Below are 21,460 nucleotides of genomic sequence, written 5' to 3' on the forward strand. Positions count from 1 at the left end.
GTCGTCGTCGTCGTGGTTCGGATAAGCACGAGATAAAATTGGCCATCTTGTGCGGGTGTGCACATGTGTGTGTGTGTGTGGGGGGGGGCTTTTGTACGTGTGCCACCCCAAAAGAGGGCACATGGAATGAGATTTGATTTGATTGAAACATTCTGGCCAGCAGTGAGTGTGCGCTGCATGCACTTGAAGCACAGCATAGCAGCAACAACATATGTGGCCACCAAAGCATAAGCGTTTTGGGACGGGACACATTTTTCCAACAACTACCTAACTCTGTAGTATTCGTGAAAATAAATATTACTTTTTGTCAACTACGGTACGAATGTCTAAGAAATTCCCAGATGTCAAAGTTAATTGAATTTCGGTAGATCTAGAGTTGTGTAAATCAGACTCAGATTCATGAATCTGAATGATTCTTTGCGTTTTAGGGATTCATGAATCTTTCGTAGAGAGATTCATGAATCTCAAAGACGCACCAACTCCTGAAAAGTGATCAACCTAAAATGGGCAGAGGGACCCTTTTTTGGTTTTTGGTCGCATGGTTCACACCAATGAAAGAATCGCTGAAATTCGTGACAGTTCCATGAAAGATTCATGAAGAGTCATTAAGGTTTCGAAAGATTCATTAAACTTTGAAGATTCGAATCCGTAAAGATTCATGGATCCATCTGAATAAATCTTAAGTGAATGAATCTCGTCCAAAGATTCATTAAGCACAACACTAGCTAGCATCTCTTCGGTACAGTCTAAATGTGTCAACATCTCCTAGAAGAACAATTTAAATATATTGCTCTTTATGTTAAAACAAAGTTAATAATAATAAAAAGTATGTAGATTATATGGAAAACAAAGTGTTACAAATCTTTTCGAAAGCTTTTACCTATAAACATAAATGCTGCTAGCATAATACTGATGAAAAGCCAGCATATTGCTCGCAACAAAGCCACACTAATGGACAACTTTGAACATGCATTAACGCCAGCCCAAGATGCACCCCGCCAATACCCCCAACGGTCCCATAAAACGGACGGATTAGCCAAGCCCCAAAAACCCAACTACGGCACCATCGGACCGCACGCACCTGACCAGAGACCTATCCGCCCCGTTTAGGACATGCTTCATCGCTTGACCTTTGCGAGCCGACCCCTCGGCGGCCCGTCCATCATCCCGTTTTCGCGCGCGGGGGTGTCCGTTTGGAAAACCGCATTTAAAATGCATTAAAAAGTTGCACTTACCTCGCCGTGGCAGTTGCGGCCGGACGGTGTGTTTTCCGGCAGGAAGTAGAGCCGGAGGGCGATCAGCAGGCACTGCTCGTTCCGGTCCCGCCAGACCATGCGCAGCTCGGCCAGGCACGCGATCGGCGAGTCGGACCACGGCCGAACCGGAATGCAGTCGCCCAGCGCCAGCACCAGCGGTCGTAGGTTGCTAGAGGGGAGGGGAAACGAGAAGAAGAAGAAGAGAGCGGAGAACGGTAAGCAGGGCTGCGGGATTCGCGGTTTATCGTGTGTCTGTTGTGTGAGCTCGTGTCATTTTCTTTCTGGAGTATTTATTGCTTCTTAGCTTATTCTATCTGCCTATTTGCTATTCTCCTTTCAGGTGGGAAGCTAGAAGAACTAGAATCGAAACTAACTAACGGTTCATCCGGTTTACGATACCGGAACGTGATATAGAAATAAAAGGTGTTCGGCAAGCCAATTTTAATCTTTTCAGGAATTTGCTTTGCACGACGCAAAGGGGAAATGGAAAGGAAACATTCGATATTATAAAAGCTTTAATGACTAATATAAATGAGGAAAATGTGTGGAATGAAACAAAATAAAACATAATACAAGCAACTACACACTTAAAAATTTTTGACGGCCTCGGTTAATTTTATTGCCGAGACCGCTCGGCTGGAGCATACTTTGCTGATATCTCGGCTTAAAATCCACCTTTACCGAGAATCGGCATTGTAGTGAACCGAAAAATCAGCTAACCTTAGCAATTAACCGATTTTCGGCTGCAGTGTATGCCGAGCACCTCCGTTAAGAACCTTCTTACCGATTTCGGTTATCAAAGTAACCGAGATGTCGGCACTGTCACCTGTCATCTGTCATTCGCCTTCCGTCATACTTTATTTACGTCGTCGAAGTATGTTTATTAAGTACGAGCGTGAAACATTTTCTAAAACCGTGACCAACAAAAGTGATAAAATGGATAACATCCTAGACATCCTTAAGCAGGAGGATGTAAGATTATTCGACATTTGCTATAAGTATGGTTAAATCATAGATATTTGTCTTTTTAGGTTGTGACTCCCAGCCTCAAATGCTTTTTTTGCCAGGAAAAAGTGTGTGTATACGTAGAAAAGCTGCAACGGCTTATAAATATTCATATCCGGCAAGGACACTTCCACCCGGATAGTATTTTTTATGATTGCACTGTTGGAAAATGTCGCTGCTGTTATAAACATTTTATGTCTTTGAAAAGACATATAATTCAACAACATCCATCCCCAACACCAGACAGTTTAACTCCCGGCGATAAAGATGAATATTTACTGAAAAATGAACATATCGCCGTTATTATTATTCTAAAGATACTCACACAAAACCTTTTGAAAACTTCCGACGAACGAATTTGTTTTCGTTATGTGCAGTAAACTGCACAAATGATTGTTTTTAAAAATTACTGATATCTCGGTTATTCGTTACCGACAGACTCAGTTAAACACTCGAGCTGTCATTTTTTGTAACTAACCGAGGTGCTCGGTTAGAAAAGTTTAACCGAGAGCATTGCCGAGCGCTCAGCAGTGCGGATCTCGGCAACCAATAGCCGAGACTCGGCAAAAAATTTTAAGTGTGTATACAAGGTAATCGAAAAGTATAACACATTCGTTTACTTTAAACGAGGTGAAAAAATCGTCAATGATGATGAGTCAAACCATTTTTATTTGAGTATTAATTGCATCAACCAAAAACAACTGTAACTTGACCAGAACGTAGCTACTGAGTTTCTTTTTCTTAACAATGAAAGACACTCTTAAAACAGACAAAAAGTAGGTAGAGAGTGGAGAAACAAAACCTCAAAAACCTCAAACAGAATATAATGGAAAATAAATCCCCCTTACTGGGCCTTCGGCATGCACTGTAAATCATCATAATGGAACGAACGGGGTGGAAAAAAAAGAACAGAACCTCCGAGCATGAAACATTGTAGTGTCTCGAGTGTCGATGTAGGGCACGTGCATTCTCTTCGCAACGCTGTACGATGGATGAGAGGGGCGGGGATAAAATGTGACTGAATCGAATGCAACGAAAATCAATATGAAACCCACCGCCGAAGAGGAAGACAAAGAGTGGCGTGGACTTTGCGAAACCTCTCGGTTCATATACAATCGGACAGCGTTCAGACAGGAAGTTGTCCGTACGATGGGCAAAACCTAGGACCTAAAACAACGAGACAGAACATGGAGGAAGTTCTACGCTGTTGGATCGTGAACATATAACAAACAAAAACCGGGGAATAAATCATTATGGAAATCATTCGCCACGTCGAACACGGGATGACAACGCGAGCCTAGGGGGAAATAGGACTGAGTCAACTGACTGAGGGGAAGAGGAAGGGTCGGGATTACAAGTAAAAGCCATATAATCCCGGAATTCCGAGGAACTGCGCGGAACGTCGCGAATGCATAGATCACAACATTTGTGGTCTAATTAGCATAGTTCTTCCTGGGCCCGTAAACAACTCGATACACTTGTGTTCCCGCCGGTTTCAACGTGGCCACACCACATATGCACGCGCTCACACACGCTGTTGATGCGCACGCGTGCGTAGCTTCTTACGCCACGTACGAACTGGTTCGCGCAACGTGCGTTCGCAACGCGATCACCGATTTCGATGTCGAGATTTGGCCTTAACTGGACGTGAAATACCTGAACGCGACACAAAACGAGGTTCTTGGTGATCGTGCAGAAGCAAGGAAGTGATTGAGAAGATAAGTTTCGAGAAAGAGGAAAAAATCTAAAATATATAAATTAAATTATGAAAATTTGCCGAAAATTTTTAATCAATCCAACAATGAGCCTACATTTTAAAATATTGAAGGTAACGAGATGCAATAATAAAGTTAGTTGGACTCAAACACATTCATCTCATAACGAGATGAAATAATAAAGTTAGTTGGACTCAAACACATTCGTAGAAAGAATAAAATCAGAAGAGAACTTTAACCTCCTCTAACTACTTTTCAATCCATCCACCTGGTTGCGTATTGCGTAGGGTTCGCAGACATCAGCTCAACCGACCTCGACTCGCTTCTAGCTCGGTTAGGAATGGGAAGCTGACGATCAGCAACGGTCTGCGACCGATCGCATCGCTTGCGCAAGGGAATAGAAAACGGCACTGGCAGCGAGAGGAAGATGCAAAGCGAAGAGGTGAAAAACATGAACCGCGCCTCGGAGCGGACCCCCCCCTTTTCCACACACTTTTCCGAGCACGATGTGAGACCGGTGCTGAAGGCACGAGGCGAGTCTTTAACGCGAGACGTTCGCGACTGGTTTGCAGAAAATTGCACCCGGTGAAAGGTTTAATCGATCGATCTCGCCAAGCACGACGCAAAACTGGACCACTGGCCCGGCGAAGTCGTCGATTGGGTTGTTTTATGACCGGGAAAATTATGGTAATTCGACATTCTAGCACAAGGAAGGCGCGTTCGGGGCGTGCAGCGATCAGGGAGCCGATAGCGTATGCAAATCGACAGTCCCAATGCAAACAGTTGAGCAAAAGATGTTTAGACACTTTGCTTTAGAAAGAAGTTGGAGATAGAACAAGTTGATAAAAGAATACGACAAGTTAAATTATAATATTTGACAAGCGTGTTCTAATTAAATACAATTGATGCATCAATAAGAAACATTACTCATGATCAGGATGAAACATGGAAAAAGAGAACAGAATGAGTGCCGTAAAACAACAACTTAAAATGAAATATAAAAAATTAATCAATTTATAAAAGTACACTCTTCAAATGTAAAGTTAAACAAAACAAGAAAACCAATCGTTTTAAAACGGCTTATCATTGGAAGGGAAGTTAAAATGCTTAATATGTTTGTGCTTATGCTTATGAAAGGAACATTATCTACTCTGACATTTGTTTTTTACTTTCATGAATAATTCACCGCTGGTAAACAACAAAAAGAAGCTTCAGATGATTGAAACATAGTTTGAAGCGCGAGCAATTTAATACTAATCAACATGTAGGTCAATCTAAAACTTACTCTCGATCCAGCGACGCCATTCCGCATAAATTATTGTTGCCAGCTTTGGTACTGCTGCCGGTGCCGTTGCTACTGCTGGCAGCACTGCCACCCGACACGCCCCCGCCGACGCCTCCACCCACACCACCGACGCCATTTTCACTGACGCATTTTCGTTGCGTTTGCTTCGCCGGCTTCGTTTGGATGCCATTTTGGCTTTTGCCACCACTTCCGCCATTGGTACTACTATTGCCACCATTGGTACTACAGCTATTGTTACCGTTACTATCACTATTGCTATTGCTATTGCCACTATTACTACTACCGCCATTGCTGCTGCCACTGTTGCCACTGTTGCTTACACTAACACTTCCGCTACTAGTACTATTGTTGTTGTTGTTGTTGTTGCTGACACTAGCATTGTTGTTGTTGTTGTTGTGGTTGCTACTACTCGTGTCGGTTCGCTTGCACTCTCTGGCAGTGTTGCCAGTGCCACTTTCCCCTTCCTCCTCACCCCTTCGCTCTTCACGCTCTTTCTGTTCGTCTAGCCGTTGCGGGGAGGTGTGTTTTGGGGCGGCATCGGACGCCGGTGGGTCACCATCAGGCGCCGCCGTCCCGTCCCCACCAACACCGGGAATGTCACCGGAACTGCTGCTACTGCTGTGACCATTGGCGGAGGTAGTGTTAGTGGCAGTGGGCTTTCCGCTCGGACTCGGCGCCGATACGGATGAGGACGAAGAAGACGAAGGGTCGGAGGAGGTGGTGGTGCCGCTCGTGCCGAACGTAATTTTGACGCCCTTGTAGAACGTGTACGACCCATGGTAGCCGCAGGGTCCGCCGACGACCTTAGGAAACAAGGAGAGAAAAAGAACTTGTTTAGTCTAAAAGTCGACGCACAGGTGAATATAAGTCTTAATGCTTCTATCAAGATATAATTCAGATGCCCCATACCATATCCAGATGCAGTCATAACCGAAAGGAAACGTGTTTGCAAGATATCATAACAATAAGAGAAAAGTTTTTAATGAAACCCACTCAAATCCAAAACTTTGCGTGACGCTTGAAAAGAACTATCGAACTGAAACTCGATTTAAACCGAGAACTCTAATGGTTTTATTTTTCTCCACATAATTCTTTATTCGCTACATTCGTTATCAATATTAGAACATAGAACTAAGAAGGTTTTTATTAATTAGTAATAACTCAATAACGATTGAAAAAATCACCCGTCTGAGTTACTACACTTTGTACATTTTATTTGAAGATAAAGTATCCCAAAAACTCATCCGATATTCCTACTTCAACCGCCAATGAGGGGTTCCACTTTATTTTCTAACAGGTGAATGGTTCCGGTGAGATTCTGCATCAGTCGGAGGGTCCTCTTCTATTTGATCAGCGTAAACGCGCTTAAAGTAATCGTCCGTATCCTCCGCAATGTCGGCCTTCGTCCGATCATCTCGGTCCAGTTGCACCTGAAGGTACTGCAGCGTATCGAGCACATCGCGCCGACCCGCATTCGGGGGTTTCGTCTTCAGCAGCCGCTGCAGTGCCCGGATGAAATCCCGCTGGTCCAGCCCCACCGTCGGTACGTAGCTTTGCTTGATCCAACCGACCATTCGGCTGCGGTCGAAAAGATCCAGCTGCTTGGAGAGATCGTCCACCCCGGACAGCTCCTCGACCACGCGTATAAACTTGTCCAGCTCGGATGCGATCAGATCGATGGCTGCCTTGTCGGCTTGCGTCGCGATCTGGTTGACCTGGAGCTGGGATGCGGTCGGGGAGGAAAGCGATGATGGAGGAAGGGGTTTGTAGACGACAAGGGGGCTGCTAGGACGAACGGCTGGGCGTGGAGCGGGAGAATCAGTAACTGTTGTCGTTTGCTGAACGATAAGGACCGTTCCCGAATGTTGTGATCCTCGGTTGTGATCCCTGCGCGCTTGATCCTCTATATCCTGATGTCCTCTTTCGGCTTGTGGAACTTGCGTCGACGTCTCTTCATCTACATCATCTGGCAATCCTTCGAACATCAAATGTCCTACATCGGCATCTCCCCCGACTTCAACTGGATCCTCCACGTTATAGGCCACTAGATCCGGTGATAATTCCTCCAAATTGGCCTGGTTATCATTGGTATTCTTATGTGGAGTTGAAATTACTTCCACTCCTGCTAGAGTATCCTCCCTAGAGTTATCCGATTCCAAGCTCAAATTGTCCTGTTCCTCAGGAACTTCTTGTACAACGCCACCCAATTCGCGTTCTTCCAGTTCTCTAACGGCTTCCCGAAGCACTTGCCATTCCTGCTGCATATCAAGCAGAAGCGCACCCAGAAAATCATCCTTATCGTCGAGCAAAATGATTGCTCTGGTCTTCTTCAGGCCCAGCACCTTCCTCAGCGTGCGGATCAGGAAGGGATACAGCAGCCGCTCGTCGTTCGCCAGTTGTACCTGCAGTGGATCCGGTACAGTTCCTTCTGCCCCTATCAGCGAGATCTCCTGAAATGCTCTCTGTCTGTTGAGCAACTTTTCCAATCCCTCGACAACCTCTTTGTCCGTAATGCGTTCGATGGCACCGTTTAGGTTATAGCTTCCCCAGCTGTTCGGATCTCGATAGGCTTGTAGCACCTTCACGAGGTAGTAAAGCTCCAGCAGGATAGGGACCTCTTCCTTTCTTACACCAAGCAGCCGCAAATCGTCATTCTCCTCCGATGTCGTCCGGTACCAGGAGCTTTGAAGCGATTCACTCTCACTGTTATCGTATGATTTTAACTGTTCATCACCAGACGGAAGGGAAATAACGTTCCCAGTAACGACAGAACTGAGGAATAGAAATCCGAAGAGGACATATTTCCCCATTTTCAACAGCACAACACACTTTCAACTGTCAACTCTCATTCGAAGTGCTGCATCCCGAACTTTAACGAGCAAGATTTAAAGACAAACTGAAGCTATCTTAAAACAGAAAGGTACGATTTATATAGAGGATAGTTTCTCCAAAAAGTATTACCTATTGAGGTAGACAACTCTTTAAGATTAAATACCACTAGGTACAAAGTCTGGGTGTAAATTAGCATGAGTACAAATGTTGCTCATACTTATTACCCACGAAACAGTCAGGACATTCGACTATTTGGTTAAAAACTATCTTACCTATTTTAGAACTGGGTATAGTCTATACAGGATTTCTTCTTCTCCCATTTTTTGTAATACCAACCAAGTCCAGGTAACATGAATTTCAATCCGGCACCAAACATCCCACCCAAGATTTCTTCCGTGTTGGATTGATCAACATCTAAAAAGTTTGAGGGTCACAGACACCTCCTCGAAGGTGGGCAACAAAAGTATCGAAAGTCTACCCGGGACTAGCGTTTTGTTTTCTTCATTTTCGGTTCTCATTTTCGGCTTCAGAACACACGACGACGACATCAGCGTGAAGAGTGCGGGGAAAAACGTCAATAATGTTATACGCCCCATAAAAATCCATTATTCAGCTCATAAGCGAAGCGAGCGCGCTTTTTCTTCGTGGCATCAGAAGAAGAAGCTGGACAAGAACCGACCTCACGGAGACGAGAACACGATAAGCTACGGTACGTCACAGCGACTAATGGGGTTAATAATTACCCGGTTTCGTACCTGGTGAGGGACTACGAAGTCCTAAGCTATTACCTAAAGGTTTCAGCATCAACCGACCAAGTCTTAGATCGAAATGGAATAACCAGCACCGGAACCGGCCGACAAACGTCCGTCGATCGATCACCGATCTCCGATGTCACATAAATTAATGCTGAATCAATAGTCCTCCACCGATTTCTCCTCCCTCTCAGCCCCGAAGGTCGCTCGCTTCGATCTCCTAAGTAGCTCCGCCTTCGTTTTCCTTTTCTTTAAGAACGATCAACCGAGCAACGGCAAAACGATGCTTGATGATGTTGAAATTATCGATCAATGTCGGATTCTTGAGCTGGAACCCCTTTCCATTTCGGACTCACTCTCATAGTCGAGCGATGATCGATGAAATCGTGGATAAAAGGAAGAAAATGAATGAGCAAAAACACGAACCGCCAAACATAATTACACCTTCGAGCGGAAAACAATGTTGCGCAAAGCCGAATTGAAATGCGCCAAAGTCGAAGAAGGACGCCTAAAGCGAACGCGTCGATCGAGGACGGACGATAATCGGCGGTAGGAGAAATCGCGTGACAACTTAACTCAAACAACCGATCAGTTCGGCGAGCGCGAGTGCAATATCGTAAATGTGAGATAAAATCGTTCAAAAGCAAGATGGCCCTGCGATTTATGTAATTCGAACAACAAATAGAGAAAGCATATTAACCCACAAACAGTTACATTTGGCGCGAAGGCACAAAAATAGCAAAACAATTAGCGACGGCTCGAGTGCAGCTGAACCGAAAACAAATAATCCATCTTTTACGCCCAGCTTCCCTCGTGTGTGATGAAACCCACAACGCAATTAAACAGCATTCAGTTAACGTCAATTAGTGCAAGCGCGTTGGAATAAAAATGGCGGAAAAAAACAAATGTGAAATCATCATAACGCATCGGTCGTGATTTGCAGGAGATGTTTTTGCATACGTAAAAGGGAGGAAAATCGGAAAATCCGTTCTTTTTTTTCCTATTCAACCGGGCTTATGGCACGTGTACACATTGTTCGATATTTATTATTTGAAACCGATTGGACGCAAAATTGATTTATAAGCAACAAACTAGTAGGTGGTAGCGTGTTACATTACGCTTGATTCACTATCCGTTCCAGGAAGTAGTTTGAAGCAGAAAAGTGTTCTTTATTGTGTGCCGTTTTAAAATGCTTTTAACACATTTGTGTCATTTTATATTATTAATAACTTTTTAATTGAGAATAAAAACCTGCACAATGGTGCAAGATCGATTCAAATCAACAACTTCTTGTGAAATAATTTAGATGCAAAACCTTTTTGATCTTCTGGGGTAGGCCGTTTTCCTCCGAGCGCAGCTCGGCTATCTGCCCCCTATCTCAATCTTATCTCGTTGTGTACTTATTAGTGTCGATGTTGCGGGGCGGTGGTAAGGTGCGGGAAGGGAAGCCAGGAGGATGCCAGGAGAAACCCATCTCGGGCTTGTGGCGGTCCGTCATCGATAAATCCAACAAACAACAAACTCGGCCGGGACTCTCTCCCTTTCGCTCTCGTTTTGCACACTCTCGAAAGTGACCCTCAAGGTGTTACCGCGGAGATGGACGGAAGAATTGAGTGGGGGGAGGGTGGGAGGGAGGACGGGGAGAAGAAACCGGATGGAATGGACGGATAAACGGACCGAAGCGAGAGACGCAAAGCGGCGACCCTGACGCGGTGTGTCTTCGCGTCTTCCACATCCCCAACCCATTTCCCTCCCCCCCGACCCCTCCACCCCGTTCGCTAAAAGTGGCGGATGGCCGGACGGAAGAAGTGGAAACAACAAAACAACAATCCGAGCGATCCGCGTGCCCCGTTGTGGCTTCCTCTCCCCTCCTGCGCGTCCGGGTCTCTCCATTCAAACCCGTCGTTTACGCGAACGCCAATCTTGCGAGGAGGCTGTCCCGAGGAGGGGTGGGAAGGGTGTGTGTGTGTGTTTGGTAATGCACTGTCGAGCCGCGGGAGAGGAAAAGAGAACTGAATATTCATTTACGAATGAAAATGTAAGCAACCGACCGCCCGCCCGCCGGTTTCAACCCTTATGCCAAAGGGGAAGTAAACTGCCACGTACTGGCCTTTCCCGGTCCGACCAGTGCGCGATGACGTGGTGTCAAATGAATTATTGCATTTCGATGCCTTTTTTCCTGTGCTTTGGCCCATTTAATACGCAAGTTCGAGGGTGCTAATCCAATTTAACGTTTTTTTTTTTTTACTTTTTGTAATCAACTGCATGCATTTAAAAGTAAGACAAGTTAGGACAGGTAAATTTAAAAAAAAATAACAAAATGACTAAAACTTCCTGAAAAACTTTGTATTACTAATCTTCGAATAAAAATTATTCTAACAAGTATCACAAATTAACTGCATGAAAGTAGTCTTACAGCCTTCTTAGATTAAATTCGGTTGAATTAATTCTTCTTACCACGTTGCGTACCAAGCGGTTTTAGTATAATTTTTATTACAAACTTTTTAATTAAAATTTGTTTATAATATTTGTTAAACCGATTGTATTTGGAAGGCCAAGCAAAAACTTTGTTTCCGAATTTTCATTTATTTATGGGTTAAAAACTTTTTAGAACTAGTTACTGCTGTCCCCCATATTTGGGATTCTTCGAATCATCCTTTACAACGTTTTTTTTTAATGTAACCAAACATCTCTAAAGGAACGTGTGAGTATGTTAGAAAGGGTAAACAGAAAGAAAAAACAGTCATTTAATTCGAATACTAAACTGTCTAACAAACTCAATTGGACTCCTTTGTATTTAGCTTGTATTTGCATTATAAGTTGTTTTTAGCAATAAAATGCCCGTAACCTAATAACCCGTCGAAAAAGAATGAGGAGGGGGGGGATGATAAATATTCTGCTCACGCAACCTTAAACAACGATCGGCGGGCGAGATTCAGTGTCGGTGGTGGCTTGCACACAAACGCAGAACCGACCTGGGGTGGTGATGGTATTTGGTGTTGAAAGCGCGCTTCAACGCGTCTCACACCCCGTCTTTGCCTACATAATAGCAGCATAACGCAATCGGTAGGTATCCTCAAACTCCCCCCCTTGCCACACCCAGAAGCAGCATATATTTTCCCAACCAATAAAATCAAACTCCCGGACGGGATTGGGATGCACAAAGCTGCAATGGTAACTCGCTCCATCTACCGGTCAACCGGGCGAACTAACCGTGACGACTAAAATAGTGGATTTCGTTGTCGAGTCGGTGGTGTTTACTATCAACTCGATGCCGATCGATCAGTGCTTCTCAACCAATGTTTACCAATCTTTAATACCTCAACGTCACATGACACTCTCCGGCCATTACTCAACAAAATTCTTCTTAAAAACAATTTATTTCTTTAAAGACATGTTTGAAATATCACTATAAACAACCAGTTGCGAAACTCTGATAAAGTTCTCTAAACGGAATGAGCTTGAATTTCACACGCACGCGTTTAGTTGTTGTTTTTTCTTGATCACGTAGCATGATGAATATTTTTGAGTCAAACGGCGATGTATGTAAATTGTTCCCAACCCTTATCACGCAATTCGTGGCGTCTGATTCAGTACTAACACTTTCCGCAAAGGTCAACACCTAGTACCAGTTACAACGATAATAGACTTTCAATCCTTGACGAGAGTCATCCCTCCAGATTTGTTTGTGTTTTAATATACGAGCAAAAAAAGGACCCTGCAAAGTATGGCCACGATTAATGAAGTCCATTCTTTACGTGGCCAGGAGGGAAAATTAAACCGTGGTCAAATGTCGCAATCTTCCCGTCGCGAAGAGAAGAGGAGTGCATTTGCAAAAACCCAACAGCGAACCAAGATAGTGACAAAAACACGTCGGTAGGCCTGCGACGGGGGGGTCAGGGTGTGTGGTGTGGTGTGTGAGCAAACAGAACCTCGTCTGTCTTTTTTTTTCATTTTCATCTCTCATCCGAGGGCTGCCGAGAAGGCCTTCCTCGTGGTGCTTTTTTCCAACTTTTTTCCAACTCCATCTCCGCTTGCTTCAAGACGCTTTCGGAGGCTTGCCGATGGAACTGGACGTGCCACGTTTGGTAGCGCTCCACGTATGTGTGTGTGTTTTTTGTGTATGTGTGCGCTGGTGTGGGTCGGAATCAAGGTTTTACGGTCCACTTACAGAACGTGCTACAAAAACTCTTTCCAATTGGCGATAAAGCCACGGAGCGGAGGGTTTTCTAAAAACACGACATTCCGGTTCAGAGTTCATGCTAATAAATCATCCGTATCAACAACTTTGTGCGAACGGCCTCATCTGTAGCCATTGAGAATTATACTTCTTAAGAAATAAGTTAAATGCGTTAATTTTCGAAGGCTACATAATTGTAAAATTCAATTTTATCTTTTCCATTTTTGGGATCAGTTGAAGAAATTTACTATAACTAATTTAAAAATATTATGATTAGAGGCTTTTTGAAAGCAGCAATAACTTCTCACGCTAGTTTCTTGGTATTTTTTTTATTTTTTATTAACGCAAAATACGATGTTAGATTGTCTAATATCCCCTTACGTTGCATTTTTCAACCGACAAAAAAGTAAAGAAACATATATGCCTCCACATAATTATCCTACCGTCGCTAATAATGGACGAGGAATTGCTGAGATGCTGCGGTTGGAAAACGATTGCCAAAATTTAGCAAAAAAAAGATCAAAACAACTATATGTGAGGTGCCAAAGGATAGTCCACATAGTTGTAGGGTAAATTGCAGCTCGAGAGAGAGCAAAAAAAGAGCACATAAAAATCGATTCGAGGTCGCACAGTTACAAACAACCCCCGGTGGCCAAAGGGTTAGCCAAAATTGAGCCGACAGAATAAGTAGAAGCACACAGAAAAAAAAACCCGACAACCCTCATGGCCCTTCTCCCCTCTCTAGTTTAAGCGCGGTGAGATGTGGAATATTTTTTTTCCTCCGATTTTTGGCAATATAGTGACAAAATAAAAGTCGCAGCGAGAAATTAAAAGAAAAGGAAGTCTGATAAAAACGCGGTCGAAATTTAGTAAAAAACGAAAAGCGAAAAATGCGACCCGCAAAACCAACCGAAAGCGAATAAATATCTTCCATGCGTACTGAATGCATAAAATATGATTCACATTCATAGTGTCGTTTCCCGTAAATTGAGCAAAAACTCGGTTTTCACTTCATAGAAACTGTAAAAAGTCGATTATTTAGTAATTTCGTTGTAATGATAAATACACCTTGATTTGCACTTTTGTTAAATAACAATTTAAAAAGTAATAGAGCTTAGTGTTAGTTAAATTTCAACATAAGCTAAGAGTCATTAAAGTATGATCAAAATAAAGCCTTTGTATACATTCAAATGGGAAAATTAAAAGCATTAAGCCTGATATCCTAATTCCATTTGATTTTAGACAACTATTTCATAAAATCAAACCGTTTCGAAATCGTCGTTCTGACGTGTGTTTATTTATTCCGAAAACATTCCCACCTTCCATCCAAACTGCAGGCTGATCAAACATTCCACGCCATATTCACGTTCTTCGCCAGCCCCATTTTCTTATCCGTCATTCAGATGATTGTTTCCAACTCTAATGACTTAAAATGTTCCGCACGCTGTAAACAAGTGTAAGTGGATATACTATATATATTTATATAAAAGTACACCCTATACATAGGCGCCGCTGCACAACATAGCACCGGCCATACATAAAGTCTCCCCCCAGCCACCCTGTCACTCTCTTGCTCGCTCGCTCTTTCCAACTCTATTCAGCACGTGAAAATCTCCCTTCGAAAAGCAACCCCCAATCGTTCGGCCGATTCTGGTCGCCTTTTTTAACGACGCATCTCTTTCACGCTCACGTGGCGTTCCGAGAGAGCCAGGCCATCAGCTCACCCTCCAACCCCCCCAATCACTCCCCCTCACACCACCACCCTTCTTGCCTGATTCCCGTTCTCTTTCTATCGCACCGCGTATCGTTTCGCACCCTTGCGTTTCTATCGTGTTTCAACAGTTTATGCTACGGCTTTATGTAATACCCTCTATCTCCAATTCTTCTAGCCCCATACCACCACCCCTCTCCCACACCCCCCCTTCCCCACCACGTGCCCTTGCAATCGGTAGGAAGAAGGTCGATCTGCGAGCGACGACAGTGCGATTGGAGACTACTGCTTCCCGCGTGGGTTGCCCGGTTTGTTTGGAGGAACGGTCGGAAATAATTACTCTTTAATGCAGGTGCGATGTTAAAGTGTTTCGCGCACAGTTTAAGCACTATTTAAAACCAATTGTATTGTTTTACGGCTTTATCTTTGCTAGAAAGATGACATTCCACAATGTTTCTTTTTTAACGATGTACAAACATTTTATTTTGATTTATAAATTTTAGTTAATAGTTTTCAAAAGGTCAAACATTTTGTGTAAAATACTAGACATTTTTCATTCCTCACCAAAACATCTTAATGCCCTTTTTTTTCTTGGTGGTGAAACTTTTCGTTCAACCCACAAGCAAAACCGTCATCGTCCCGGTCCTATCTCTCGAGTAGCATCGAAACGAGAAATGTATTATTTTTCACCACCTCTCTCGTGCGCCCTCCCCTCCTCCTCACAACCGCCGCCCCTTTCCCTTCCTTTGTGCCAGCTACCCACTACCCCAACACCTCCTCCGAGCCGATGGTACTGGATTGCGGTGGTTTTGGCGTCTCCAAGGGGTGGTTCGTACAGTTCGTTAAATCGATTTCCGGACGCCGCCAGCACCGTATTGTCCAAGCGGATCCAGCAGTAACCCCCTCCCCCCCTGGCGAGTGCCACTTTTGCCACTGCTGGCTACTGGTGTTTTCTTTCTGCCGTCTCTCGAGAGTGCGTTTCTGTGCACCGAGCTCCAAACGCCGACGCCTTTAGGGTTAGACATTTTTGGCCTCTTTTGCAAGAAGATTTGAATAATTGAAGTCCACCGGAAATATGACATCGATACGGTTTTCGCCACCGATCGGTGCTGTTTTGGTTTTGCATCGGTTTATTGGTGAAATAGGATACGGTAATGATGTGTGAATTAATAAGCGAACTAAACGTTTTTTGTACGTAGAGTAAATCAGATTTCTTCTACTATCAGGCATTCTGAATAAATAAATATTGATTGAAAAAGGGAATTGTAGCTTAATAAATGTTTGAACAACTTATTTTAAATCAATTAAAAACCGATATCTTCGTTTTGTTAAATTAATTTAAAACTCATATCATTTATATAAAAAAAGAGTTATTAAAACATCACACCGCTGCAACCCCTGTGTGTCACCTCTACTATCAAAACACAAAAAACCATCCCGTACGTTACCTTCTTTTAACCCCCGGTAATAAGCATCTCACCTGTTTCAATAAAACATTTCCATTCGGGCCATCGCAAGAAAGAAGTACTTATCGTGCTAGGGAACGCACACTGGTATCAGAATTTGCCTTGTTTTACTTGGTTCACTTGAGTTCCATCACCGCTCGTCCGTGGGTCGAAAGAAACAATTAAAAGGAACAGGTTTTTATAATTTGGTACGCGTTTTTACTTTTTATCTCTTTCCGGCTGGAAATGACCCCATGAAAGAGAAAGTCCAGAGATGGATGGGGTGAAAGATGAATATTCAACGTTGGTTTACAACAAATAAGCTCAAACGTTGAAATATGTTGCAGGGAATAAGACAACATTTCGCACATTGAAATATTCTTTTTGAGGTTGTTTTTTTGAAACAGATTAATTGATTTGATAACATGACCAAACGAAATTTAATATTAATAAGTGTAGAGTACTGCTAAACAAGTTTTAAAGAGTGCATAATTGTAAAAGTCGGCCCATGAGCGCCGGGGATCACCACCTCGACGGCGTGGGTTCGAATCCCAACCGAGACCGGACCCTCCCCTGTACGAGAGGACTGACTATCCACGTACAACAGGGAAACAAGTCTCGTAAGCCCTTAACGGGCAGGCATGACCAAGAGGTCGTTTACGCCAAGAAGAAGAATTGTAAAAGTCAATTTTACCTATATTAAGTCTTTTTTTACAATATCAAGAATTTTATTTTATGAGTATTTGTTTGAGTGTAGAGTACTGCTAAAATAATTGGAAGAAAATCTTACTATTTAACTTTCTTCTTAGTTATTTGTTTATCAAGTCAAGTTTCTCACGATGCAGCATCCCATTATAGGATCTAGTTCCAATAGAAGAAGCATAAGCATCGGTTGGAAAATAATGCAGTAAAAAACTTGCACATACTTACAATACAAAAACACACACGAACAGACACGACCCTTTCCCCGCATACCTTCCTTTTCGCCGCCACTCGAACATCAACAGAACCCGCTACAATGGATGGATTTTATTTTTGGCCACGCGAAAGAAAAATGTACACTTTGGCGTGCTTCTCGCGCATCCGCCTTTTTCCCAGCCTTGTGCCGTACCCTCCCCCCGCAACATTCGGCATCTCGGACAGAAGGAGAAAAGGGCGGAAAAAAATACGCACACACAACAAATAGCATCCCCAGCGGTTCGAGCTCCCATTCGCGCACAGGTTCCGTGTCGAAGACGACCAATTGACACATATGTTGTCCGTGTCTTAGCCCTGCCTCATTCCGAATCCCGGGTGGAGAGTGGAGTGGTGGAAGGGTGAGTCACAAACGCCAAGTGGCAACGTGTTGCGGTGGAACGCTGCGCTTATCTTATCTCGCTGGACCCACGGTTCGTGTTTGTTCGTGTGAGTGTGCGATAGCGAGGGTTTGTCCTGTTCGTTAGTAGGTTATTAATACGAGCCTGAAAATGCGATTTTTTGATAGCCAGCACGTAAATATATTCATCTCGCGGAGGGCCGGCAGCCGCCAGTTTTATGATCCTTATTGTCCAACACAACGTTTAGTGACTACCGGGACAAATATTTGCGTATCACTAATGGGTGCATTTGGTGGAGAAAAGAATATTAATTGACTGCAAAATAAACTGAAATTGAACGATGGGCTTGATCATTTATTCATTATTTGTTTAATATTTCTAATTTATAACATTCGATGTTTGAATAAAATTATACTTCTTATAAACGGAAATGTATTTTATTTCTTTAAAACGTAGTCATTTAATTCCTAATTTGATCATCACTATATTTCTATTTATTATTTTAGGGGTTTCAGTTCTTTTCTTTTTAAGAAGTTTACCTACAATTTTTAAAAATTTGTCAATATCATGATAACGAAATGACACTTAATTTTTTTCCTTTCTATTTCTCATCTCAGTATATCAAAATAGCTTTATCTATTTCTTTTTAACACGTTGCAAATCTTTTCGTAGATTAAAAAACATATTGCTCATAAACATTGAAATAGAAAACCTTGGTAGATACTTCCTTCCCCCTTTGACGCACTCGCAGAAGCGAGATGGTCGCTAACGAAACGAACGAACAACATCCCCGAGACGGGGTTGCCTTTTTTTCTGATAACCAACAACGAGAGACGTAGCAAAGACGAGCAGCCACTGACGGACCGAGGGCCTTTCCGGCAGCCCTGCGGACACATGTCAAAAGCAAGTTGAAACTCATCTGCGTTCGGATCAGTTTTTATTTTTCTATTTTGTTTTTAACACTCATCCCTTTTTCGAAAAGCAGCGCCGAGAGCGAACGGAAAGGCACGTATCGTGGCTAGTTTCGGCGGCTTTTTCCCTTTAAAGTATTACTTTATAGACGTCTGGTTCCCACTTTATAGCGCTAGATACAAAAATAAGAATGTTTTCAAGATGAGCCACAGATGGAGGACTATGCCTTTTTAAGAAAAGAGTATTGGATTCTGAAAAGAGAGAATTTTATATTGTATTGGATAATCATCCTCAACATTTCATTTCCCCAAAAAACACACTCAAAAAGAAACAAATTTTCAGTGTAATTCCCCTCCGCCCAGGAAAATTATGTCAAACCGAACAAACGAGTGTCGATGGAATTTTGCTCACCATTTTCGAGCGAAATGTTTTGCCCAATCCGCCATCAGACCCCGACGGGATTACCAGTAATGCAATAGATAATTTCAGATGAATCTCGTGGCCAGCGAACATTCCATTGAATGAAACGGATTTGCGGAGTTTGCGCCGCATCGCTAACTCGGCTGATGTAATATTCATTGTCAGCCAGTCGAATTTCCACCACAGAAATGTGTTTTCGAGTGTACGATTTTTCTTGGGAAAGATTTTCATTTCTACGTAGGAAAATATATTTCCTTCCCGATATTTTAACATTTGAAATTGAATTGAAAATAATTGAAATTGAATTGAAATACAGATGAATGAGAGAAAATGTGTTACTTTAACACTCCTCTTAAGGTATTTAATGATACAACAAGTATTTTCTCTCTTTTTACTAGCTTAGCTCATCTTTTACAACTCAGAACCAGCTCCTAAAAGAAACCGCTAATTGAACTATGATTCAAAATCAACACCTTTATTAAACAACTCCACACTTTGCATTAAGGGCCACATTAAAAACCGCTCCCGGAAAAGCTCCACACGGTCGGGAAACGGTGTGAAATAAGACCGCCATGCTGATGGCGTTGAAAAAAAGTTCCCTCCAAGTACGAATAAGTTTAGCTCCTCCATGTGCTTAGATGATTAATAATATGCCCGGGCTTCCGGTCCGGGCCGATGGCAGCAGCTAATGGCACCGGTTCGACTACGAAGTGAGGGAAGGGGGGAGGCGCAAACGGGCCTGGAAAGGATGAACCTAGGAAACGCCCTATAACTAGGCAGGCCTGGGTTTTGGGTTTTGTGGGGAAAATTTTCAATATTCGCCTCCTTGTCCAAACATCGGCCAGCAGCACCGTTTGCCGGGCGGTGAAACAGGGGAGGGCGGGGGAGGGGGGGGGGGGGGTTTCTCCTTTCGGTGGTAGAAAAACCCCAGAAGTGTGGTAGGCAGATGAGGAACGTGCTGGCACACATACATACGGATTTGCAGGCTGCGGCGAAAGCGCTTAACAATGTTCCCAGAGCACGAACGTTATTCGCGTCGGGATGGAAAACGGGGGAAAACTGAAGATATTTAACGAATGTTATCAACGATCCCCAGCCACCTGTCTTTCCCGTTCTCCTTGGCCAGTGTTATCCATCATCGAGCCTCTGTGCAGCTTCATTCGCGGGATAAAACCGTCTTTCCCATCGCAATTCTGGAGAATCAGTTTGATGCAGCGGGAAAAAATAGCATAAATAAGATACGTTATGCAATAACACCCACGCAAGCAGCTCGGGTCATGGGCGAGCAATATTTTGCATTTGCATTTGTTTGTGCCAAAGGATCGATTTGGGTCGGGAAAAAAAGTGGTCAACAAATCGATCTACGTCAATGTTTCCTGATTATATTTACATTGGGTTTCTGATTATATTTCATATGTGGATATTTATAATGTTTTCTAAAACCTTATAATTTGTAAAGCAGGTCGTTAAGCTTTTAACGTCACTAACTAAAATTGTTTGTGTGTAGGAGCTTTGAGTAATAAATAATAACTTAACGAACAACATTATTGAATGAAAAATAATTCCAATAAGTGTTTTTTGATCGAATCAAATATAATAAAAATTTTAAATAAAAATTTAAAAATTAATAAAATAAAATTATAATAAATTTTCTTCAAATTAAAAACAAAACCACCAGCATTGTAAGCTTTGGTCGTAGCAGAGGAATTAACTGCATCAAAGAATCCAAATATAACAACAGCATAAACGACACTGAAAGATTTGCTTTAATTCATCCCAATGACCAACAATAAATGCCCCGCAAGCATCACCCCGGATCAAAGGAGAGCAGAACTGTGAAGAAAACACGTTACGAGACCGGGGAAAGGAAAAACAAAACTCCGCACAGGGAACAAACGTGTACGTAACGCCAAAACGAAGAAAGCGCTCGGATGAAAGAAGGAAAGAAACACGCACCAAGTGGGAAAAGGCGACTGCAGACCGGAGGGAATCATCATGTTTTCCGCCCCGGGATCGTCGCTTGCAGCCGGGCGCATCATGTGCATTGTGTGGCCGCGCACTCTCCCCCTCTGCCTACCTCTCTCCTCTTCAGGCCGAGCAAGTCGTAGGATAACATCTTCTGTCTGACCTCCTTCTCCTGCACCTTTCTTCGGTCCAGTTTTTCCAACCGTGCGGCCCTCTCTTTCATTACCATTTATTTCATGCCGTGCGCTTTATCTCCGCTTTCCATTCCGCCGTTTTTCCCGCCCTTCCCGCGCGTTATGTTATTGATTTCAACGAGCCCGAGTTGCATTGGACCTTTGGTGCTTGCCAGTGACACATTCCATTCCACTCGCTCATGAACTTCTGTGTGTGTGTGTGTGTGTGTGTTCGTTTGTGTGCATGCCAGAATCATGCTCGGGGCACCGAGTTATGCTGAAGGTTTGGCTTTGTGTGCAAGCGTCGAGGGTTACTCTCCGGTTACCGAAATTACATTTGAACGGAAGAAGGTCTGTTTTTCCTTCGTAGCTTAGAGTGAGGGTTTTTTGTTTTGTTTAAATACATATTTTCTTATGTTTTTGAAAGGAAATCATATTATTATACAAATATAGATCAACATAAAACACCACC

General features: G+C 43.2%; 1 protein-coding gene across 1 annotated transcript in view; it reads right to left on the reverse strand.

Moving 5' to 3' along the window:
• The window catches only part of LOC131285841 (uncharacterized), a 59,524-nt gene that overhangs the window by 24,807 nt on the left and 13,257 nt on the right, over window positions 1-21,460 (reverse strand). The window contains exons 2-4 of the mRNA XM_058314695.1: window positions 5,712-6,085; window positions 5,262-5,648; window positions 1,236-1,425 (exon numbers count right to left, since the gene is read on the reverse strand). Coding sequence (XP_058170678.1) covers window positions 1,236-1,425; window positions 5,262-5,648; window positions 5,712-6,085 — 951 coding nt within the window. The remainder of the gene's footprint in view (window positions 1-1,235; window positions 1,426-5,261; window positions 5,649-5,711; window positions 6,086-21,460) is intronic.

Source organism: Anopheles ziemanni, chromosome 3, assembly GCF_943734765.1.
Source record: "Anopheles ziemanni chromosome 3, idAnoZiCoDA_A2_x.2, whole genome shotgun sequence".
Taxonomy (NCBI): Eukaryota; Metazoa; Arthropoda; class Insecta; order Diptera; family Culicidae; genus Anopheles; species Anopheles ziemanni.